The following is a 25,505-nucleotide window of genomic DNA, read 5'->3' as shown; positions in this document are numbered from 1 at the left end:
GATCCTTCACACAAGATTCAAGATTCAGTATCACTGAGTTTCTGACGGATCTTCTGTTGTTCTGCTCCTCATCATCTCTCACAGGCAGACCTTCATCGCCTAAAGATGTAGGAGCCAAACGAAGACCACCTCCACCTGAAGATGAGGATAAAATAATTCCCAGGTCTCGCTCTATGGATAATCTGCTGTTGGATATGCAGCAGCCTCAGTGAATAATGTTCAGCCTCTCATAATCCTGATCAATATATTGATAGTGTGATCATAAATATATTGATAGTGTGATCATAAATATATTGATAATGTGATCAGATATAGTTGAGATTGACTACAGTAAAGTGAGTGAATTTCTAATGGACAGTAGATCAGATCTCATAAACACACGTGTGGATCTGAACTGAGATCAGAATATCACAGAAATCCTCTGAACCCTCAATCTCTTGTTATTCACTCTTCAACATCCACTGCTGCTTCTGTTGCTCATTTGTTGCTTTGAATGAAAAGCTTCTGCTTAGTTAAAGTGTGTGAAAATATTCCAGCAGTAGAGATTTACACTTTATTTTGATGCTCCACTTTAGACTGTTCAATTGCACTCTTTTCAAAACCTTCTCTTCTTTGCCCTCCCTCCCTCATCAACTCTTACAGCTGATGACTTTGCCACATTCTTCACAAATAAAATAACATCCATCAGCGGCCAATTCTCCACACCACACACTGACAATAACATCTTAACGGAAAACACACAAACCCTCTCCTCCTTTTCCATGCTATCTGAGGCCAGTCTGGTTTCAAGAGTGGCCACTCAACTGAGACTGTCACTGAAGCCCTGAGACTGGCACGAGTGACTTCAAAATCATCAGTACTCATCTTGCTGGATCTGTCTGCTGCTTTTGACACAGTTATCCACCAGATCCTCCTGTCTACACTCAAGTCGAAGGGCATCTCAGGAACCACACTCCAGTGGTTCGAGTCTTACCTCTCAGGTAGGTCCTTCAGGGTATCTTGGAGAGGTGAGGTGTCCAAGTCACATCATCTTGCTACTGGGGTACCTCAGGGCTCAGTGCTTGGACCACTTCTCTTCTCCATCTACATGTCATCACTAGGATCTGTCATTCAGGATCATGGTTTCATCACTGTTATGCTGATGACACACAACTCTACCTCTCATTCCAACCAGATGATCCGACGGTTGCTGGTCGCATCGCAGCCTGCCTGACAGCCATTTCTGCCTGGATGAAGGACCACCACCTCCAACTCAACCTTGCAAAAACGGAACTGCTTGTGGTCGGTGCAAACCCAACACTTCATCACAACCTTTCAGTTCAACTTGGGTCACCAACCATCACTCCTTCCAGGACAGCCAGAAACCTTGGAGTGGTGATGGATGCTGGTCTAACCTTCACAGATCATGTTGCAGCAACGACCCGGGCCTGCAGATTTGCCTTGTACAACATCAGGAAGATTAGACCCTTCCTATCGGAGCATTCCACACAAATTCTTGTCCAAGCTCTTGTTCTCTCCAGACTGGACTATTGTAATGCTCTCTTGTTTGGACTTCCAGCATGCACTGTCAAGCCTCTACAACTGATCCAGAACGCTGCAGCAAGACTGGTCTTCAACGAGCCGAAGAGAGCGCACGTCACTCCTCTCTTCATCAGTCTGCACTGGCTGCCAGTAGCTGCTCGCATCCAATTCAAGGCTCTGATGTTTGCTTACAGAACGACCGCTGGCTCTGCTCCGCTATACCTTAACTCACTACTTCAGACTTACGCGTCCTCCAGAAACTTGCGTTCTGCAAGTGAACGGCGCCTTGTGGTGCCATCACAAAGGGGCACAAAATCACTCTCGCGGATCTTCTCCGGGTCTGTTCCTGGCTGGTGGAATGACCTGCCTTTTCAAAAAAAATCTTTTTCTTCAGCACTTGACCCAGTAATAGTAGCACTTACCTTGATTTCTATTCTTCTTCCATCTATCTGGGTATTTATTTAAAAAAATAAGTAAATAATTACTTGCTACGAGCACTTTACTGTCATAACTATGACTTCACTCAGCACTTACATACTGTTGTTCTCATGTTGATTTGATTGATTCTACTATTCTCATTTGTAAGTCGCTTTGGATAAAAGCGTCTGCTAAATGACTAAATACAGTCAGCAGAATGTCTGTTAGGAGCATCAAAATAAAGTGTTACTGAGAATTTTAAAGTTGTTTCTGAGGTGAATCAAGTTATTACTCTATGATGAAAGAATATGAAGACAAACATTGTGCTTCTTTATAATAACATGAACTGATGATCCATATCAATAACATTTATGATAAATTCAGTGTGTCATGAAACACTTTACTGTAAGAGGCTGACATTATGGTAATAAATCTGAACTATATCACTCTGATCAGATCACACTATCAATATATTTATGAGGATTATGTTAGTTGGTGAAGTGTGTGTACAGGATATTTTATATATCTGAACTGAACTTCATCAGCATCCTTATCTCATGGTCTTTTTTCACTGTACATGCCTCCGTTAGGTCAGATCATGAGGAAATATGGTGTGTCTATGATGGAGTTTGTGTTTTCCTCTTTACATTCATATGCAGATATTACACATAACCCTTTCTTTTGCTCATGTTTATTAATTTAAGTATGCACTTGAATATTTTTATTTTGTGAGAATTGTTTCCCTTTTCTGTTGTATAAACACAATATCACTCTTGTAGCTGTTACCTATATATAATGCATTAATTTGATTTTTCTTGGCAATGTTTTTTTTTTTTTTAATGGATTGAACTAAACACACAAATTAAAGGGTTTGTTCACCCAAAAATTAAAATTCTGTCATTTATTACTCATGTCGTTCCACACTCATAAGACCTTCGTTCATCTTCAGAACACAAATTAAGATATTTTTGATGAAATCCGATGGCTCAGTGAGGCCTGAGCAATGTCATTTCCTCTCTCAAGATCCATTAATGTACTAAAAACATATTTAAATCAGTTCATGTGAGTACAGTGGTTCAATATTAATATTATAAAGCCATGAGAATATTTTTGGTGCAGCAAAAAAAACAAAATAACGACTTATTTAGTGATGGACGATTTCAAAACACTGCTTCAGGAAGATTCGGAGCGTTATGAATCAGTGTGTCGAATCAGCTGTTCAGAGCGCCAAAGTCACATGATTTCAGCAGTTTGACACACAATCCGAATCATGATTCGATAAACTGATTCATTTATGATCCGAAGCTTCCTGAAGCAGTGTTTTGAAATTGGCCATCACTATATAAGTCGTTATTTTGTTTTTTTTGCTGCACCAAAAATATTCTCATGGCTTTATAATATTAATATTGAACCACTGTACTCACATGAACTGATTTAAATATGTTTTTTGTACATTAATGGATCTTGAGAGAGGAAATGTCATTGCTGGCTATGCAGATTTCATCAAAAATATCTTAATTTGTGTTCTGAAGATGAATGAAGGTCTTATGGGTGTGGAACGACATGAGGGAGTAATAGATGACATTATTTTCATTTTTGGGTGAACTAACCCTTTAAGAGCCTGACATAGCAGTAGTTTATACAAAGGACGAGACCAATGACTCATTCAAGAAGAAATAAAGGGGAGTGTGAGGATGATTTTCTCCCTCTGCGAATCAGCTGCGGGACTCACTTCCAGATGACTTTCTACTGTCAGTGACGGGAAATACAGGATTGGTAATAAAGTGACAATGGAAAAAACTATTAGAATAATCACTACATTCTCAACTTTGGTGCTGATAATGATTTTAAAGTTTTTGCTCAAGCATGCATGAATCTTATTTTATGATAATCAAATCTAATTTATTTAATATTAAAACAACATTGTATTTTTTATTGAAGATTTTAAACAAACCAATTTCAAATATTGATCCTTCACACAATTAAAGCTTCTGACTGATTTCATACAATTTAAAGAATGTTGACCAAAACATTGGCTTGTTTACAGTTTTGAGCTTCATAACGTTTTATTATTTAAAGTGGACCTATAACGCCTCTTTCACAAGATGTAATATCAGTCTCTGGTGTCTCAGAATGTGTTTGTGAAGTTTCAGCTCAAAATACCCCACAGATCATTTATTATAGCTTGTCAAATTTGCTCCTATTTGGGTGTGAACAAAAACACAGTTTGTGTGTGTGTCCCTTTAAATGCAAATGAGCTGCTGCTCCCCGCCCCCTTTCCAGAAGAGGGCGGTGCTTTAACAGCTCAACAACAACAAAGCTGGAGAATCCAAAAATCACTAGGTCAGTGTTATATATTTTGTTGTTCACTTGAGTACTTACAATATCCCAAATGTTTCCAACTATTTGTAAATCGTGAGAAAACTGCAATATTAACCAAGACGTGTGAGGAGTCGCGTGTCAATGGCGTCATACCCGCGTTACCCTCGGTTTCCGGTTTTATTTTGTAGAAACCATGGAAACACCAAATACGCTTTAATATTATATGTTTTAATAGACAAGGGAACAACTGTTTGATATATTTATAGACAGAAAACAACAACAGTGTCTCACAGCAGCCGCCGAGCGAACGCACAGAGTAACGTTATAACATCATTTTCAACACTCTCAAATGTATGACCGGAAAAGCGGAAGCGGCGCCGGCGACTGTGTCATAATAAAAGTCCCGCTGCTCGTGAGGCATGTGTTGATCAATCGCTCCAGCTCCTCGTTCAGCTCCACAACACTCGCTCCTGCTCTGCTTCACACTACAGTAACGTTAATAATCACATCCATGAACATGATTTCTGCCCGAGTCCAATCCCTATTCTTTTGCACCGTCCGTTGAGATGGAGACCACATGTCCCAAGATTCCACTCTCAAACTTGGCGTCATCAAGCTGCATATTTGAGCAAAAACTAACACAACGATAGATCAACAATATTAATATCCGTTCACACGCAGCGGTATTGAACAATCTACCAAACAATAATAGCTAATATAGCAGATTCATGGAAAAATACATCGGTTATCATCATTTTTGACATGACTGATTTATTATTGACTCAGCATCATCTGTATTAAAGAGAATCCACTTCATCTGATGTTTAAAGTAAATAAACATGGTGCAGCTATTGGACCATCAAAATGAAGTGTTACCGAGAATTTTTATGCAATACAGTTTACAGACTGAAAGAAGTTATATGGTGAAAGATTATGAAGACAAACATTGTGCTGACAGTGAACGCTCACTGAACACAGATGAAACTGAAACTACTGCATCACATGCTTATGCTGGATCAGTTCCTGTTTAATCATGCATTAATTCTGTAGCAGTTCCAGCACATTCAAAATGAGTTATTATATCTGTTTATTAGATAAAGGCAGACAGACAGAAGTATCTGTGGCGAACTCAGAGGAGGAATTCAAGAACACAAGAGTTAAAGAAGTAGAAATCAAAATCGGTAAGTCGATTCTGTAAAAATGACTAATAACTGTAAATAAAATCTGTATTATTGTTTGACTGTAGCTTCAGCTCTTCTCAATGAGGCTGTGAACTTTGCAAAGAATCAGAAACATAATCTTAATGAGCAAAACATAATCTATCAGTGTAAATGTAAACATTTTGTTGTTCATTTCATAGATTTCTTCATTTGTCGTAGTGAACCTTGTCCACTTTTCTACAAAGGCAAGCGTCTAGACAGGAATCGCACACTTGGCTCTTATGGCATTAAACACAAGGATGTTATCTGCAAAGAATATCGAAACAGTGATCAGGATCTCTACGGTATTTAAAGCATCTTCTTATAGACGTCATGATAGAGTCAAAAGTCCACATGATTTTTTTATAGTAGCTTTTGTGACATTTTCATAATCCCATATTTACACACAAATACATGTTTTAAACACGTGTTTTATGTTTTGTTCCATTTAAAATGTTGACTTTCATGAGTTTTGATTTTCATTTTGTGGCAGTATAAATCAAAACTTCATTATGATGAAGCAAAAGACCTTTAATTATTGATCCTTCACACAATTAAAGCTTCTGATCTGTTGTTGCTCTGTTTCACATCAGGTATTGCAATTTTAAGACGATGCAAACACAGATACCCTCCACCTGTAGATGAACGTGTAGGAGCCAAACAAAAAGATGAAGTTGAAATAATTCCCAGGTCCTGCTCTATGGAAAAACTATTATGTGATATGCAGCAGCCTCAGTGAATAATGTTCAGCCTCTCATGATCCTGATCAATATATTGATGGTGTGATCATAAATATATTGATAGTGTGATCAGGTATAGTTCAGAGTCACTACAGTAAAGTGAGTGAATTTCTACAGCAGATCAGATCTCATAAACACACGTGTGAATCTGAACTGAGATCAGAATATCAAGCTTCAGTTCACAGAAATCCTCTCAATCTCTTATTACTCACTCTTCAACATCCACTGCAGACTGTAGCTTCTTTTTAGTACAAAAACACCTTACAGATATTCAATACTAAGTAAACAAATCGTGTATATATATATATATATATATATATATATATATATAGTATATAAAGGATCCATTTATAGTTTTAAAAGTGACTAAATGCTTGTTTTCTCTCTGTAAATGTTTTAATATTCAACTAAACTACATATTTTGTGTTATTTTAGTGCTCAGGTACATGAATTGAGACACACTAACTTTGTGTTTATATAAAAATGAACAGAAATGAACCTGTAGGTCTTTATTACTATTTAATTGAATAAATATTATAAGTACTTTAACCTCAGCAGTGATTGATGTGTGTTTTATTTTCATAGAGACTCATTTAATTATTAATAAATCAATTTCCATCCTTTTGAATGGAAATAATGTTTTGTATAATTATAGAGTGCTGACAGAAGAGTTTATAGAGTTAGTGAATATAGAAATATTAGCTGATATATGCAACAGCTGGAATCTGATCATTAAAGTCTGATATTGTCCAAAACATTCACTATATTCTGACTTCAGCCTCTTAAAGTAAAATATTTCATGACACAAGTGAATTTCGTGGAAATAGGCCTATGCAAAATAGAAAACAGTAGTTCATAATGAACGAATCACCAACATCAAAAACACCAAGTATATCTGAATTTGACAATGCCCAACATAACATGATCAGAGCTGTTTGGGAATATAAAGCTTTTTTCCCATAAGGCCACTAGAATCTGAATCTGTCAGTGTTTCACCACAGATCTCACTGATCATGTTTGTGTGACTGATCAAGCTATCACCATATGAGTTATGAAATGCTTTCTCTGTGTCCAGATTTGACTGTAATAATAATGATAAAACTGACATTTCAACTTATCAAATTAACAAAAAACACTCAGCTTTGACAAAGTCTCTAAAAAAGGTTTAAATATAGCCTACATCCACATGCAAAACCTAATACAATTAAATCATTATGTCTGAAAGCAATGGGTTATTATTTATCTTAAAGAGTTCACCTAAAAATGACAATTCTGTCATCATTCACTCATTCTCCAAATATAACGTTCCTCTGTTGAAGATGAAATAAAACATTCTGACACATTCTGGTTCCCAACATTCTTCAGAATATCTTCTTTTATGTTCAGCAGAAGAAAGAAAGCCGACATGAGGGTAAACTAACACTTTAACCCATTATCAGGGTTACTGGAGGTCATTCTGTAATCTCTACATGTGAACTAAAGTCATTTCAAGTTCATTTATTTATTTGACAATAATCTTGTATTGTGTGATAGTGACAAAACATGTTCAATATCTTTTCTGCATTGGTATACTTGACACATAAAACAAATTGATAACAAAATCTTACAGATGGGCCTGACACAAATCACCAGAGGAAAATGTGTTTGTCTGTAATATTATCATGCTAAATGATACCCGTTGTTAATGATTTTAAATGTTTCACGCACACATGCTTAAATCATGTTATGACCATCAAATGTGTTTTTATTGAAGATTATAAACAAACAAACCCATGCATACATGCAAACATAAAAACACTTCGGGAAGAGAGTGCTGGAGGAAGTGGGCGGAGTCATCTCTGAGCGGATGTTACAAGAGTGAAAGTAAAACACTGCGCAGTATTTATTTCATATACGCTACAGGAATTCTGCAAAATGAACTGCAGAATATTTGTAAATGAACTTACCGGAAAAACATTATCAGTATATGTGGATTCAGAAGAGGAGCTGAGGAACATGACTGTTAAAGAGTTAAAAAGAAGAGTCTGTCCTGATCTTCCATGTGAGTCGAGCTCTTCAGTGTGATTCGTTTGAACATCTCATCATAACTACATGCGAAAATGATTTAAACATCTGGGAAAAGATGTCGATTAATCAGATCTGATCAAAGACCCTGAACTTCACAAAGGTTGTAAAGAAATATTATCTGTGTGATTTACCCTTACAGAAATCAACCATAATTTACTACAGTAACCATATTTTAACGGTGATGTTTATAGTAGTAACCCCTGTTAATGATGAAATGATTCATCTTCAGCTCTTAATGAGGTTGAGAATATGGAGTCAAATTAATGCCTTAAAGTTTTGCACAAAAATAAAGTTTTGCAAAACACAAAAAAGAATTGAGCAATAAAAAATGTTTTGCAAACAAAAATAATAAATTGCAAAATAAAATAAAGTAGTGCAAAAATAAAAATATAATCAATTACAAAAATCAATGACAGCTGTAATCCTATTTTATCTTTGCCACATATTTTTCATGCTCAAACCTACTAAATCATTTGCAACGCTCATTTTATTCTGCGTTTCAGTCAAGCGTGCGCTGTGCGTTTTCCTTTGCGCTGCACTTTTCTGCGCGGTTCTCTTTATGGCACTGGTTTGACGTGGGGGTGGAGTCAAGAAACGGGGGCACGCCTCCGCGAAATACATTGGAGGGGAACCTAATCGGCGACAGGTGAAATAATTCTTTGACATGGTTAAAAATAATGAATGGTTTGTTTTTGTTGGTTTGTTTAGCATATGTTGTCGCCGATTACGACCCCCTCCAATGCATTTCTTATAGTAATATGACCCGTTGCGCTCTGTCTCACTGCCTGTATCCACTTTTGTGTCCTTAAACATTCGTTTTTTTGGGGTCGACAGCTTATAAAAACTTATTTCTGGGTTTTTTAGCTTGTTAGCTGTACACCTTGTCACACAGCAGCTTTTAGGCATTGTTCTGTTTTTTTGTAATGAGTCAGAAAAGACAAGAAGGCAGCCTCACGCAATACAAAGTCAATGGAGACGGTTGGATTGTTTTCCCCCGGTGGGCGTGGTTTTCAGATTATAATAAATGCGCTCTGTCTCTATGCTTGATCTGTTCTGTTCCGATCTGCATCTCCTGCCGATGACGTGTTTCGCGGGGGCGTGCCCCCGTTTCTTGACTCCACCCCCACGTCAAACCAGTGCCATAAAGAGATCCGCGCAGAAAAGTGCAGCGCAAAAGAAAACCGGTATCGTGAGCGCACGCTTGACTGAAACGCAGAATAAAATGAGCGTTGCAAATGATTTAGTAGGTTTGAGCATGAAAAATATGTGGCAAAGATAAAATAGGATTACAGCTGTCATTGATTTTTGTAATTGATTATATTTTTATTTTTGCACTACGTTATTTTATTTTGCAATCAGTGGCGTACGGGACACCCCCGCAGCCCCCGCGGTGCGTGATGAACACTTTAGGCTAGACTACTTTATAGCCTTTGCTTTTTTTTTTTTAGAACTGAACTCAGTTGACTAAAGATGAAAATAAAGCATCCAACTGAAGCCCAAAAATACAAGCAGAAGATCATAGAAAATAGTGCTAAATTACCACAAAAGGAGGAAAAATTCATCACTGTTGTTTCCATCACCGTTTGTAAGGTAGCCAAGACAACAGCAAGCTTTGATGCGCTGTGTTACTGATAGCAGACGTGTGCCGAGACAAATAGCTTAAATATGTTCGGTCTTTGCTGAGACATTATTATTGTTATTTATATTATTATATATTGCCCAAACGTATTTACCCCATCGCCAGCTCTGCTAATGGTCAGCTACCGGAATGTCTGAAGTTCTTTTCCAAATGTAGCTTAGCCAATAAGTCTAGAGTTATTTCTGTATTCTTTTACTGTAACTACATGAATTTAGTTTAGGCCTACATCATTTGATGCACCGATCGAAATTACTGAAAATTTGCGGCCGAAACAGCAATTTACGCTTGTCTAGGCTTATATAGGCTTATATAGCCTATACGCAAATTTGTGTCTAACTTAGAAATGAGACCAGCTAAAATATATTGTTAGACCAAAAATATCTTATCAATTCATTAAGTAATAAAGACATGTAATAAAGTAATAAAGAAATTTAATAAAAACAAAAAGACGTCTATCGCTTCAGCCTTTTCAAAGGCCACAGAAACATGGATTCGTTTGTTACGCACTTCAATCCATTCCACAACCGACGTTCATGGTTTTCTTCCTATTTATTAAATATAGGCAATTGGTTGATGAAACATTGATTGAAATTAAGATACAATTTCTACAAAACGAAATTCACTTGAAAGAAAGACTTACTATAAAACAAAACTTAATGAAGTGGTCAAACTCATGTCTGACCCGCTGCATGTCTCCTCACATTGCGCATCCGTCGTGCTACTTACTTTTCATAATCAACATAGGTGACATTTAAAAAAATAATAATATTAGGCTATAGCCCAATATTTAAATATAAATATGAAACTAAATTGGCTACATTTTTATCCCTCTGGCCGACGAATGCGCCGGCGCGTTCTGATGGATTTTTTCCTCATGACAGAAACAACTTAAAACAGGCCTTCCCTCATTTTTGGCGATAGCCTACAGATTGATGCAAGACTACAAATGGTCTACTTTTTTACATTTTATTTTATATTTACGCTCACAATAACAACACCCTGTAGGCTACTTTTGTAAAATAGAATAAATAAAAAACAGGGTGCGCTTTCAGCTGTCTCTCTGCGAGAATCTTTCTGAAACGTCTCAAAAATTAATTTAAACTCGGCGAATAACTGTACAGAAAGAAACATCTCCATTTGATAAGAAATGTGTAGGTCTGTGTTAAATAAGAGGCGATCTCTCCGCTGGAATGTGTTGTTTCTGAAATCACGGCCAGTGCTCGTTGCGGCTGTTATCAGTTCTCTTGGCGCTCCTTTGGTTTTAATGAGTAAATTATCCTAAATATTTATTCCTGCCAGTATTTTAGTCTACGATATCAAAATCACTAAACATTATATAGACCTATCATAGGCTAGGCTATAATATTATTCGATAATAACATCAAATGAATCAATGCAATGCTAATTCACTGTTAAATCAGTTTTTGTAAACTGTGGGGCAGATGGACTCAGGTGCACAACAAATTTTAACACATGACATCACTGCTTGTGGGAGGGGCCCCATCTCATTCTTTGCGGGGGGGCCTCACAGACTTGCGGTACGCCACTGTTTGCAATTTATTATTTTTGTTTGCAAAACTTATTTTTTTCTGCTCAATACTTTATTTTTCCTTTGCAATTCTTCATTTTTGTTTGCAAAACATTTTTTTATTGCTCAATTCTTTTTTTTTTTTGTTTTGCAAAACTTTATTTTTGTGCAAAACTTTAAGGCATTAATTTGACTCCATAGGTTGATGTATTGATGTTTGCTGTTGTTGTTTTTCATAGATCACATGTGCAGACTACTCTACAGAGACAAGGAACTGGAAAATGATCATACACTCCGTTATTATGGCGTATCCAATGGGTGTACTATGCTCATGATTATATGTCCACCTGCTGGAAGAGGAGGAGGAGGAGGTAACATCAGTTCATTTATAACCTTCAGTCTGACTCTTCATGTCTTCGCTCACTTGTTTTCTCTACAGTGATTTATATTAGTAATGCTTTAGTGAATTCTGCTCTTAAACTCAATGCACATTCTGTGTTTTTTGACACAGAAACATTATTTATACATTGTTCAAGGAAAGTGTTTTCTAAAACGTGTCAGTGTTTTTTGAATGTTACTACTTGTTATTTGTTTCATTCAAAAGTAACATTCCCATAATGTTTGTAAATGAATAATATGGAACTTTCTCTTTATGTTTTACTAACCTTCATTTGAACAAGAAAAAGTTCAGAAATAATGTTTTCATAACCTATTGGGAACATTAGTAAAACATTCTTATAACATTTCTGTGTTATCTGGGAGAGACTTCAGAATGTTGGTCAAAACATCGGTTTGTTTATATTTTCACTGAGTTTTGATCTTCATAATTGTGTTATTGTTGATCTTTCTGATGAACACATATAGTGTAAGACATGCTCATATAAAAACTGACAGAAATGAACAATTATCCCACAGATCTCCTACATAATATTAATATAAACTGTATTATGATGAGTGTAAAACAGATTCAAAGCACATTATAATTCAGTTTCTTGTTGTTCTGGTCCATATCAGGTCCACCTCCAGATGAAGATAAAGGAGTTCCCAGGACTGAGTCTATGGAAAAACTGGCTGATATGCAGCAGGAGGAATCCAGTGGATCGTGTTGCATAATGTAATTCAGTAAATATAAAAATATATAATAAATATATAGATACTGTGATGTGATCAGGTAAAGTGTGATCTCACTGAAATGTTCACATATATTGTGTTCAGATGTCTCACAGTAAAGTGTTTGATAATGATCACACTGAACCAGAAACACTTGATCTGAACTGCAGGAGAAACTCAATATTAAACCTTTAATGAAGATCCATAAAGTTCACAGAGAATATATGAGAACTTGATTTCAATACTTTGACACTCTGATCACTATGAGTAACTTTACTACAGGAACATAAACTAACTCTCGTTACAGTATCAGTATAGTTAGTAATAATTTGACATGTGGTTATGAATTTACTCACAGTCAGTGAAATATCTGAAGTGGATCATCAGAATAAAGTGTTACTGATCATTTTAACACAACACAGTTCACAGACTGAGAAGAAAAGCGTTTCTGAATCAAGTTATGATGAAAGATTATGAAGACAAACATTGTGCTTCTTTATAATAACTGATGATCCATATACATTTATTACAAATTCAGTGTGTCATGAAACACTTTACTATAAGAGGCTGAAATCAGAAGAAAATATAGTAAATCTGAACTATATCACACTGATCAGATCACAGTTTCAATATATTTATGATCATTGTGTGATTGTTATTATTGGTTTCTTTTTTAGTACAAAACCACCTTACAAACATTAAACACAATACAAAAGAGAGCAAACAAGTAGTAAACAAAGTATAGCATATCATGAGAATACCAGTTTACTGTGTTTAAAATATATTATAATTTCTTTTATGTTACTGATTTGTACATATTTTTTTCTTTCGAGTTCGAAATAAAGATTTCATTCATTCTTTTATAAAGGTGTGTATAAAGGATACGTGTATATATTTTTATATAAGGACCATTTATAGTTTTTAGAGTGACCAAATGCTTGTTTTCTCTCTGGAAGTGCTTTAATATTCAATTAAACTACATATTTTGTATTATTTTAGTGCACAGGTACATGAATTGAGACACACTAACTTTGTGTTTACACTAAAATGGACAGAAATTAGTGTTTTTTGTCATTAAACTGAATAAAAATGAGTGATATTTTCAGCTCACTGCAGTGATTGATGAGTGTTTTATTCTCATGTCTATAACTAGACTCGTTTAATTATTAATAAATCAGTTTCCATCCAAACTCTTTATTAATTGTACCAACATGTCTCAGTGTGGATTCATTGCCAAAACAAGTGAGTGAAATCTTCCTCAGCAGAGCGACAGAAAGAACAATTCACTTCAATATCTGACTTATATTACTTAAGAAACGCTTTGGTCGGGTGACATTTGTAATTTAAATGTTATTTCTTTTACTTTATTTGTGAGCAGATACAAAGACCACACTTTTTTCATTATTCCAGTATGGTGTTACAAATAATTGTCATTATCTCTCTCTGGAAAACAGCTCTGATTTTATAATTATTCTGGGATCTGTTTTAAATACATCTATAGCTTTCTGAGCATTGAAAGTGTTGATGATCTTGCTGTCAGTGCAGGCCTCACTGAACCATCAGATTTGATTTATAATCTAAAAATGTATTTAATCTCCGTAAGTCCATATTTACACACACATACAACTTTTATACACACATTTTTGTTTTGTTCCATTTAAAATGTTGACTTTCATGAGTTTTGATTTTCATTTTGTGGCAATATAAATGAAAACTTTATGATGATGAAGCAAAAATTCTTTAATCTTCACACAATAAAAGCTTCTGACTGATCTTTTTATGTTCTCCATGACTTTAAGAGTGTCTTATTACTTTGATTAATCAAGCTCTCCATTAAACAAACAAAACAAACCCTACAGTTTAATAAAATAACACATATTATAAAGAGCCCTCATATTCAATAGTGTTGTATGATTTGTTAATTGCATTAAATTGATCACACCTTCAATAGATCATTAGCAGTAGGTTTGTAAAAGGTGATTTCATGCATGTTTTGGCTTGTATTTACACCGTTCTGTCCAGCAGGGGTCGCCAGAGTGTGGCGTTTCGAAACAGTGAATCATTTCACGAAACAAATGGGAAGTATGAATTACACACGTATTTGACATTAATTAAAGCATTTCTTTAGTCTTAAACTAACTGAGCTTTTCATTTCAGCCTCCATTACAGTGAAAATCGAGTTTCATTCTTCTCATGGGCAAGTGACAGAAGGCCAGTTTTGAGTCAGAAATCCACAAATGCATGCATACTCTTGGCCTATTAGAGGTTTTGTGTTACGAATATGTTTATTATTCCATGTTTACAGCTTTTATACACATACACATTTTTTTTGCTTCATTTTGTGGCAATATAAATTGAAACTTTATTGTGTAGAGTGAAAAATACCTTTAAAGCTGCAGTCTGTAACATTTGGTGCTCTAGCGGTTAATAATAAACTGAACTGTTGCATGTTTTTTGCGGAAGAACATTGTAGCCGGAACTACTTCTCTCTGTTTATGTGAATGACGAATCACACCATAGTACTGTGATCCTCCGCAGCGGTATGACCCGATCCAGTCTAAAATAGTCCCAATATAAACACTTAATATAGGTGTATCGTAGTGATTCAGGATAAGACAAAAACACGGTTTGGAAAATAGATTCATGATGTACTCGCTCATTATATAATTTTTGTAAATTTTGAACACAAAAAAGTTACGGACAGCAGCTTTTTAAAGGTACCGAGATCTCAGGAAACTTCTGTTTTGTTTCACGTCATCTCTCACAGAAACACTTACCTTTGAAGATGACGATGATGAAGATAAAGAAATGTCCAGGACTCAGTTTATTGAACATTTGGCTCTGATGCAACAGATTGAACACCACATCTTCATATGATCCACAGAAATATATTCATATTGTCATCAGTTAAAGTGTCTTTACATTTGACTACCATCAACATTCACTATCATATATTCTCTTCTGAAGCCATCCTAATGTAAAATGGTTCCCAAAAATAATTTATCATGAATTTTTATGGTTTATAAAGTTAAGGGTTTAGTTTTGACATTCTGTGCATTTCCTGTATGTTTCTGTACATTCATATGCAAATATTAAATCATACGTGCAATGGGAAATATTTTTATTTTGTTGAATTTTTCCTTTGTCTTTCAATGGATAAACAGTTTTTGTACAAGTAAATTCATCCATTCCAGTTTGCTTTAACATCACGTCAGTTATGATTACTCTATATGATTATTTATTTTGTAAAAAAAAAATTGTTTCAACTTAAAAAAGTGAGTGTTTGTGCTGTCTCAAAATATTAAGTTTAGTCAACCCAAATATAATACATGTAACACGTTACTTAAAGCCCTTATACATAATGCACTATAATGTATTCATAATGTACATTATAATGCATTATATCTTTCCATAAATAACTAACCAAAGTTAAAATAGATTCACAGATTCTGAAATTGTTTTTTATGATGTGTTTTAATCTTTCTAAAGGTGTGTTCAGTGAATAGATGAGTATTATAATGTATTATAATTGTGTTCACAATTATTAATGAGATCATACAGTGCATTACAAATCATAATTACTGCATTATAAATATACTTATATAATGCATTATACACAAGTGTTACCGTAACATCTTTCAAAATGAGAACATAGTCTATAATAATGCTTGATCCAGTGAAAGTTGTCTTCTCACATCAAAACCACCCATATGTTTCATTAGAACTGATCTGTGAACAGTGTTTGACCTGTGCGTTTTTCTCTCCTGATTCAGACACGATGGACTTCACTGCAGGAATCAACAGGACTGAGCTGAGTTTGTGCTGTAATGCTGAATTCCTCCAAACCTGTTCCCATGAAGAAACAAACTCATCTACATCTGTGGTGACCTGAGGGTGAGAACATCTTCAGAAAACTTTCACTTTCAGTGTGTGTGTGTGTGTGTGTGTGTGTGTGTGTGTGTGTAATCTGGACGTATGACTGTAATCCTGGTGTGTCTCTGGCCGGTGTAAATGTGAGCGGTGTGATGATCTACTCTATTGGTAACACAAATACATTCATTTACAGTCAGAAACGTTACTGCAGATGAAGTCTTTTTCAAAAACAACACTCACTGAATTTAGCTGGAATATAGTTATTGATGCATGATGTCCACTATGAAATCAGAATATCCTCCCAAACTTAAATCAATAATGTCACATGACTCGTTAGATTTTGCTTGATGCTACAATTTTTTTTTTTGTAGCATCAACCATCTTGGTTTTGAGGGGGAAAATGGACATACGACATACAAATCAACATGCCACTTGGTGGAAGTGTATACGATGATGCACAAGATGCAACCCATGCATCAACTATGCAATCAAAAGCCATGCATATGCAAGAAAATATCTGTAAAAAGTGACTTATAAAGCTGAAAAAATATATATATTTTTTCATTAAAAGTTAGAAAAAGGAAGTAAATTGTGTTTGGCAAGCACTGAATTATTAAAACTGAATATGATTTCAATAAAACACTGGAAGGAATTTCTTTTAGCTAACATTTTTTTCCTTAACTTTTTGAGATGCGAAATGCATCTCCAATTATAGAATCACTCAGATGCATCTCTTCTCAGGTGAGAGGCTTGAGACTAAGAAAGTTGCAAATAAATAATTTCCCAAAGCCTTCTTCATGAGGAAATCTTGGGTTAATTGTGTAAAGTTGTTATATGATGATTGATGTTGCTGTTTTCTGTCACAGTCGCTCAGTGTGTGCTTCTCTTCAATGGCGGTCAAATGCAGAACGATCGTACGCTTGGATTTTATGGTGTTAAAAATGGAGATACTACGTATCCCAACATGGAGGTGTGTATAACAGCAGTGTTTGACGTGATTTAAATCTCTGTGTGTCTTAAAACTGATCTTCTGCATCTTCTTCTTCTGTAGACGGGTGTAAAGACAGAATTCACAAGACTGAATCGATGGAAGAACTACGCTTGAACATGAGAAGCAAACCAAAGAGAAAGAGAAAGTTTAAAGCATTTTCCTGTTTTAAATAGTTCAAAAATATTAGCATATTTTAATGACAGTATATGTATTGAACAAAAACTAATTCTTTATTTATCAAAATAAACGGTAGCACTTTAGTATGGGGAACACACTTTTGCCTTAATAAACTACTAATTTACTGCTTATTAATAGTTCAATTTAGATATTGGGTAGATTATGGGATGTAGAATAAGGTCATGCAGAATAAAGCATTAATATGTGCTTTATAAGTGTTAATAAACAACTGATATACTAGTAATATGCACACTAATAAACAAATATTAAGAGAATTGGAGCCTAAAATAAAGTGCTAAAGTGATTGTTTTGAACAAGTATTAACTTGAAAACATATTATTTTAGCTAAAGTATCAATACTGTGTCTGTGGGGCAAGTGTTTTAAACAAAATGAACCACTTTTATGATTTATTTTCACACAAAATCTGTTGCTTCATAAATGTTCAATACTGAATATATTTTCTTCTACAATCACAAAAGCACATTTTATCTTAAGCTGTGCTTTTAGCCCTGTTGTACCCTATCTCTGTGCATTCAGATGTAAATATTGTACATAATAAATAAATACATATTTTTTTAAATTAAAATTTATTAAATCACTTGTACATTGTTGTTTTTTTGTGAAATTTTGATAACTTCCATTTGCTTTATAGGGGTAGTCAAATAAAATGTAAATTTCTGTCATTAATTACTCACCCTCATGTCGTTCCACACCCGTAAGACCTTCCTTCATCTTTAGAACACAAATTAAGATATTTTTGATGAAATCCAAGAGTCTACATTCCTGGTGATTATGAGGATGAAGTTCCCAGGACTGGATCTATGGAAAAAGTGGCTGATATGCAGCAGGAGGAATCCAGTGGATCGTGTTGCATAATGTAATTCAGTAAATATAAAAATATATAATAAATATATAGATACTGTGATGTGATCAGGTAAAGTGTGATCTCACTGAAATGTTCACATATATTGTGTTCAGATGTCTCACAGTAAAGTGTTTGATAATGATCACACTGAACCAGAAACACTTGATCTGAACTGCAGGAGAAACTCAATATTAAACCTTTAATGAAGATCCATAAAGTTCACAGAGAATATATGAGAACTTGATTTCAATACTTTGACACTCTGATCACTATGAGTAACTTTACTACAGGAACATAAACTAACTCTCGTTACAGTATCAGTATAGTTAGTAATAATTTGACATGTGGTTATGAATTTACTCACAGTCAGTGAAATATCTGAAGTGGATCATCAGAATAAAGTGTTACTGATCATTTTAACACAACACAGTTCACAGACTGAGAAGAAACGTGTTTCTGAAGCAAGTTATGATGAAAGATTATGAAGACAAACATTGTGGTTCCTTATAATAACATGAACTGGTGATCCATATCAATAACATATATATATATATATATATATATATGATCATTATGTGTTACTGTAATTTCTTTTTAGTACAAAACCACCTTACAGACATTAAACACAATACAAAAAAGAGCAAGTAGTAAACAAAGTATAGGATATCATGAGAATACCAGTTTACTGTGTTTAAAATGACACACTTTAAAGTTTAAAGATTTGGTAGAAATTAAAATTGCACAAATGATCTATAAAGCAAAAAATAAACAGCTGATTCATGGGGTGTTTTTGTGGAATAATTTGAATTAATCGATCAAACAAAGTGTAAATATGTTGCTATTTTAAAAAAGGTAAATAGATTTGTTTTTGATAAGTACAGAAGTGAGGAGGGAGAGATAATTCAACACTGCTGTTAATGATGCTTGATTGTTGTTTCTGTTCTTATATTAATAGCTAGATAAAGTAGTTTAAAAGAACTTAAAATGGTATTTCTGATTTGTCTTGTTTGATTGTGATTTGGTTTGGTAAGTTCAGAGGGTCTGATAAGCTACAGCTTCTGTCTATCTCTTTTTGAACAGGATTTTTGAAGTAATATGTCAAAATTTTGTTGTTAATTCTGTTAATGTTATGTACATATTTTCTTTTCTTTTAATAGTTCTAGTTTGAAATAAAGATTTAATTCATTCTTTTATAAAAGTATGTATAAGGGATATATATTTTATATAAGGACCATTTATAGTTTTAAAAGTGACCAAATGCTTGTTTTCTCTCTGGAAGTGCTTTAATATTCAACTAAACTACATATATTGTGTTATTTTAGAGCACAGGTACATGAATTGTTTTTGTATTATTTTGTATTATCCTGAATCACTACGGTACACCTATAATAAGTGTTTATATTGGGACTATTTTAGACTGGATCGGGTCATACCGCTGCGGAGGATCACAGTACTATGGTGTGATTCGTCATTCACATAAACAGAGAGAAGTAGTTCCGGCTACAATGTTCTTCCGCAAAAAACATGCAACAGTTCAGTTTATTATTAACCGCTAGAGCACCAAATGTTACAGACTGCAGCTTTAAAGGTATTTTTCTCTCTTCACAATAAAGTTTCAATTTATATTGTCATAAAATGAAGCACAAAAAATGTGTATGTGTATAAAAGCTGTAAACATGGAATAATAAACATATTCGTAACACAAATCCTCTAATCTTTTCATGTTTTTCATGGCTCTGGATTAAATTAAGAGTGTCTTATTGGTTTGATTAATCAAGCTCTCCATTAAGCAAACAAAACAAACCCTACAGTTTAATAAAATAACACATATTATAAAGAGCCCTCATATTCAATAGTGTTGTATGATTTGTTAATTGCATTAAATTGATCACACCTTCAATAGATCATTAGCAGTAGGTTTGTAAAAGGTGATTTCATGCATGTTTTGGCTTGTATTTACACCGTTCTGTCCAGCAGGGGTCGCCAGAGTGTGGCGTTTCGAAACAGTGAATCATTTCACGAAACAAATGGGAAGTATGAATTACACACGTATTTGACATTAATTAAAGCATTTCTTTAGTCTTAAACTAACTGAGCTTTTCATTTCAGCCTCCATTACAGTGAAAATCGAGTTTCATTCTTCTCATGGGCAAGTGACAGAAGGCCAGTTTTGAGTCAGAAATCCACAAATGCATGCATACTCTTGGCCTATTAGAGGTTTTGTGTTACGAATATGTTTATTATTCCATGTTTACAGCTTTTATACACATACACATTTTTTGTGCTTCATTTTATGACAATATAAATTGAAACTTTATTGTAAAGAGAGAAAAATGCCTGTAAAGCTGCAGTCTGTAACATTTGGTGCTCTAGCGGTTAATAATAAACTGAACTGTTGCATGTTTTTTGCGGAAGAACATTGTAGCCGGAACTACTTCTCTCTGTTTATGTGAATGACGAATCACACCATAGTACTGTGATCCTCCGCAGCGGTATGACCCGATCCAGTCTAAAATAGTCCCAATATAAACACTTAATATAGGTGTATCGTAGTGATTCAGGATAAGACAAAAACACGGTTTGGAAAATAGATTCATGATGTACTCGCTCATTATATAATTTTTGTAAATTTTGAACACAAAAAAGTTACGGACAGCAGCTTTTTAAAGGTACCGAGATCTCAGGAAACTTCTGTTTTGTTTCACGTCATCTCTCACAGAAACACTTACCTTTGAAGATGACGATGATGAAGATAAAGAAATGTCCAGGACTCAGTTTATTGAACATTTGGCTCTGATGCAACAGATTGAACACCACATCTTCATATGATCCACAGAAATATATTCATATTGTCATCAGTTAAAGTGTCTTTACATTTGACTACCATCAACATTCACTATCATATATTCTCTTCTGAAGTCATCCTAATGTAAAATGGTTCCCAAAAATAATTTATCATGAATTTTTATGGTTTATAAAGTTAAGGGTTTAGTTTTGACATTCTGTGCATTTCCTGTATGTTTCTGTACATTCATATGCAAATATTAAATCATACGTGCAATGGGAAATATTTTTATTTTGTCGAATTTTCCCTTTGTCTTTCAATGGATAAACAGTTTTTGTACAAGTAAATTCATCCATTCCAGTTTGCTTTAACATCACGTCAGTTATGATTACTCTATATGATTATTTATTTTGTAAAAAAAAAATTGTTTCAACTTAAAAAAGTGAGTGTTTGTGCTGTCTCAAAATATTAAGTTTAGTCAACCCAAATATAATACATGTAACACGTTACTTAAAGCCCTTATACATAATGCACTATAATGTATTCATAATGTACATTATAATGCATTATATCTTTCCATAAATAACTAACCAAAGTTAAAATAGATTCACAGATTCTGAAATTGTTTTTTATGATGTGTTTTAATCTTTCTAAAGGTGTGTTCAGTGAATAGATGAGTATTATAATGTATTATAATTGTGTTCACAATTATTAATGAGATCATACAGTGCATTACAAATCATAATTACTGCATTATAAATATACTTATATAATGCATTATACACAAGTGTTACCGTAACATCTTTCAAAATGAGAACATAGTCTATAATAATGCTTGATCCAGTGAAAGTTGTCTTCTCACATCAAAATCCACCCATATATTTCATTAGAACTGATCTGTGAACAGTGTTTGACCTGTGCGTTTTTCTCTCCTGATTCAGACACGATGGACTTCACTGCAGGAATCAACAGGACTGAGCTGAGCATGTGCTGTAATGCTGAATTCCTCAAAACCTGTTCCCATGAAGAAACAAACTCATCTACATCTGTGGTGACCTGAGGGTGAGAACATCTTCAGAAAACTTTCACTTTCAGTGTGTGTGTGTGTGTGTGTGTGTGTGTGTGTGTAATCTGGACGTATGACTGTAATCCTGGTGTGTCTCTGGCCGGTGTAAATGTGAGCGGTGTGATGATCTACTCTACTGGAAAGTGAAACTAACCACGACATCTTAGTTATGCACACATCTGTTCACATCTCAAATGATAAATTCATTCTGGAAAGATTCGAGCACATTGAAAATGAGTTACCAGGTCAATTTTCAGGAAATCTTGCAGGGCAGGATCATAAATGTGTCTGTGTCAGAGTCAGAGGAGGGATTCAGGAGCACCACGGTTGAGGAATTAATAAGATTATCCATTCCTGACCTCGACGCAGGCAGCTGTGAGTGTGCTTTATGGTGCGTTCACACCGGACGCGAATGAAGCGGTAAACGCGAGTGATTTACATGTTAAGTCAATGCAAAGACGCGAATTGACATCCTGCGGCGCGATTCGCGCGAATGAAGCGGCGCGAATGACGCGAATCGCGCAAGTTGAAAAATCTGAACTTTGGCGAATTTCCGCGCCGCGTTAACCAATCAGGAGCTTGCTCTAGTAGTGACGTGATGTAGCGAGCTGAGGCAGAAATTCGAAACAACAATGGAGGACAAAATCATTGTCGCTATACATCTTGATACATTTATAGAAACAGAAATAAAAAGGATCGTGTTTGAAAGAAAGTGAGTGAGGAGGTCGGACAATCTGATAAGTTGTAAAAAACGGTCTTTACTCAATTTTAGCTATATATATATATATATATATATATATATATATATATATATATATATATATATATATATATATATACATATTAAGACTACAAGCCAACTAAAGACGACCAATTGAGCTTATTCGCTGTAATTTACAATTATTTCCCCACTGACAAGTTGTGTTTATTCAGAGGAAGTGTGCAGAAAGCAGTGGGAGAGTCTGGGACACATAAAGGAGCGGGAGAGCCCCTCTCATGACGCGAATTCGCGTCTGTTGTGAAGGGATTTTCACGCGCGAATGAAGCGAGTAAACTCAAAATGTTCAAGCGTCCAACTACGCGCGAATAGCGCGATTTATTCGCGCAAGTCGCGTCTGGTGTGAACTGCGTTCACACCGAACGCGTCTGGGGCGTCAAATTCGCGCCAGACGCGTCTAGTTGGACGCTTGAACATTTTAGACGCGCGTAAAATTCGCTCAATTCGCGCGTCTAAACAAAGTGTGTTCAGACGCGAATTCGCGTCATGAGAGGGGCTTTCATCTCTTTCTGCACAGATCCTCTGAATAAACACATAATCTCGTCAGTTGGAAACCTGTAGCGGCAATTTAACTCGGTTATGCCGGCCGACTTTTGCTAACTTGAAGGTGGGCTAGTATCAATGGCTAAAATCATGCAAAAAGTTTTACAACTAACCAGATTGTCCGATTTCTTCGCTTATTCTCTTCCAGGCAAGGTCTTTTTATTCCTGTCTCGATAAAAATATAATGACACATCATAGAGCTCAGGGTGGCCACACACAGCGACATCTTTGTTCTGGTCTCCACCACTGATCACATCATAAACACGTTACTACCAAAGCAGAGTCCCTGATTGGTTAACGCGCCGCGAATTTACGCCAAAGTTCAGATTTTTCAACTCGGGCGTTTGGGCGTCAGACGCTCAATTCGCGCGTCAGCCGCGTGAACGCTCAATTCGCGCCGCGCCATTCGCGCGTCAACGGCCGATTCGCGCCGCGCTAGATGCTTGATTCGCGCCGCAGGACACCTAGATGCGCGTTTACACATGTAAATCAGACGCCCCAGACGCGTTCGGTGTGAACGCAGACCTTCGTTCATCTTCGGAACACAAATTAAGATATTTTTGATGAAATCCGATGGCTCTGTGAGGCCTGAGCAATGACATTTCCTCTCTCAAGATCCATTAATGTACTAAAACATATTTAAATCAGTTCATGTGAGTACAGTGGTTCAATATTAATATTATTAAACCACGAGAATATTTTTGGTGCGCCAAAAAAACAAAATAACGACTTATTTAGTGATGGCCGATTTCAAAACACTGCTTCAGGAAGATTCAGAGCGTTATGAATCTTTTGTGTCGAATCATGATTCGGATTGCGCGTCAAACTGCTGAAATCACGTGACTTTGGCGCTCCGAACCGCTGATTCGACACAAATTCATTATGCTCTGGAGCTTCATGATGAGTAAGTTCATAAATAATGTTTTCATAACCTATTGGGAATGTTAGTAAAACATTCTTATAACATCTCTGTGTTATCTGGGAACCTGTTTCTCAAAATCAGGCTGTTATCATCATATGCTTTACTGTACATGATTTCATACAATTTACAGAATGTTGTTCATTTTCACTGAGTTTTGATCTTCATAATCGTGTTATTGTTGATCTTTCTGATGAACACATATAGTGTAAAACATGCTCATATAAAAACTGACAGAAATGAAGAATTATCCCACAGATCTCTTACACAATATTAATATAAACTGTATTATGATGAGTGTAACACATCTTGAATTATTGATCCTTCACACAAGATTCAAGATTCAATATCATTGAGTTTCTGACGGATCTTTTGTTGTTCTGTTCTTCATCATCTCTCACAGTCCTATTATTGTCAGAAGATGATGATAAAGTTCCCACTCGCTCTATGGATAATCTGCTGTTGGATATGCAGCAGCCTCAGCTGGAGTCCAGTGAATAATGTTGTTTAATGTAGTTCAGTCTCTCATAATCTTGATCAATATATTGATAGTGTGATCATAAATATATTGATAGTGTGATCAGGTATAGTTGAGATTGACTACAGTAAAGTGAGTGAATTTCTAATGGGCAGTAGATCAGATCTCATAAACAATCTCATTCAAAAATGAAAATGTGATGTTTATCTGCTTACCCCCAGCGCATCCAAGATGTAGGTGTCTTTGTTTCTTCAGTAGAACACAAATGATGATTTTTAACTCCAACCGTTGCCGTCTGTCAGTCGTATAATGTGTGGCAATGGGAACTTCGTCTATAAGAGTCAAAAAAACATGCACAGACAAATCCAAATTAAACCCTGCGGCTCGTGACGACACATTGATGTCCTAAGACACGAAACGATCGGTTTGTGTGAGAAACCGAACAGTATTTATATCATTTTTTACCTCTAAAACACCACTATGTCT

At 35.3% G+C, this 25,505-nt stretch overlaps 2 protein-coding genes and 1 long non-coding RNA gene across 8 annotated transcripts; all 3 read left to right on the top strand.

Moving 5' to 3' along the window:
* Positions 1–350: 350 nt before the first annotated feature.
* Positions 351–1,986, top strand: LOC137015134 (uncharacterized). Its single transcript, XM_067379858.1, has 3 exons — positions 351–357; positions 774–980; positions 1,175–1,986. The coding sequence occupies exons 1-3, from the start codon at positions 351–353 to the stop codon at positions 1,984–1,986; spliced, it is 1,026 nt and encodes a 341-aa protein (XP_067235959.1).
* A 6,050-nt stretch (positions 1,987–8,036) lies between these two features.
* On the top strand, positions 8,037–18,109 carry LOC137015394 (ubiquitin-ribosomal protein eL40 fusion protein-like). Of its 6 annotated transcripts, none has more exons than XM_067380331.1 (7): positions 8,037–8,240; positions 11,673–11,804; positions 12,448–12,547; positions 14,569–14,625; positions 15,311–16,437; positions 17,283–17,386; positions 17,468–18,109. In XM_067380331.1, exons 1-5 carry the CDS (start codon positions 8,114–8,116, stop codon positions 15,324–15,326), a joined length of 432 nt encoding a protein of 143 aa, XP_067236432.1. In that variant the 5' UTR covers positions 8,037–8,113; the 3' UTR covers positions 15,327–16,437; positions 17,283–17,386; positions 17,468–18,109. The 6 variants fall into 6 exon arrangements, 5 of the variants coding, with proteins under 5 accessions (XP_067236432.1, XP_067236431.1, XP_067236429.1 ...); XM_067380330.1 differs by having other exon boundaries at positions 14,566–14,625; XM_067380328.1 differs by having other exon boundaries at positions 14,566–14,808.
* A 310-nt stretch (positions 18,110–18,419) lies between these two features.
* On the top strand, positions 18,420–21,362 carry LOC137015416 (uncharacterized). Its single transcript, XR_010893964.1, has 3 exons — positions 18,420–18,462; positions 20,428–20,667; positions 21,170–21,362. It is a non-coding gene; the product is annotated as an uncharacterized lncRNA (long non-coding RNA).
* The last annotated feature ends 4,143 nt before the right edge of the window (positions 21,363–25,505 follow it).

The sequence above is a fragment of the Chanodichthys erythropterus genome, chromosome 24 (assembly GCF_024489055.1).
Source record: "Chanodichthys erythropterus isolate Z2021 chromosome 24, ASM2448905v1, whole genome shotgun sequence".
In the NCBI taxonomy this organism is placed as follows: domain Eukaryota; kingdom Metazoa; phylum Chordata; class Actinopteri; order Cypriniformes; family Xenocyprididae; genus Chanodichthys; species Chanodichthys erythropterus.
Note: the sequence above shows the minus strand (reverse complement) of the source record. Positions and strands in the feature narration are given on the sequence as shown.

What these genes read in the sequence shown, in the direction of transcription:
- LOC137015134 (XM_067379858.1), top strand. An exon ending in GTTCGAGTCTTACCTCTCAG is followed by an intron (nt 981 to 1,174) that starts GTAGGTCCTTCA and finishes CATTCCAACCAG; the next exon opens with ATGATCCGACGGTTGCTGGT.
- LOC137015394 (XM_067380328.1), top strand. Translation starts at nt 8,114, where the DNA reads ATGAACTGCAGAATATTTGTAAATGAACTTACCGGAAAAACATTATCA. An exon ending in TGGAAGAGGAGGAGGAGGAG is followed by an intron (nt 11,805 to 12,447) that starts GTAACATCAGTT and finishes GGTCCATATCAG; the next exon opens with GTCCACCTCCAGATGAAGAT. An exon ending in AGTGGATCGTGTTGCATAAT is followed by an intron (nt 12,548 to 14,565) that starts GTAATTCAGTAA and finishes CGTTCTGTCCAG; the next exon opens with CAGGGGTCGCCAGAGTGTGG.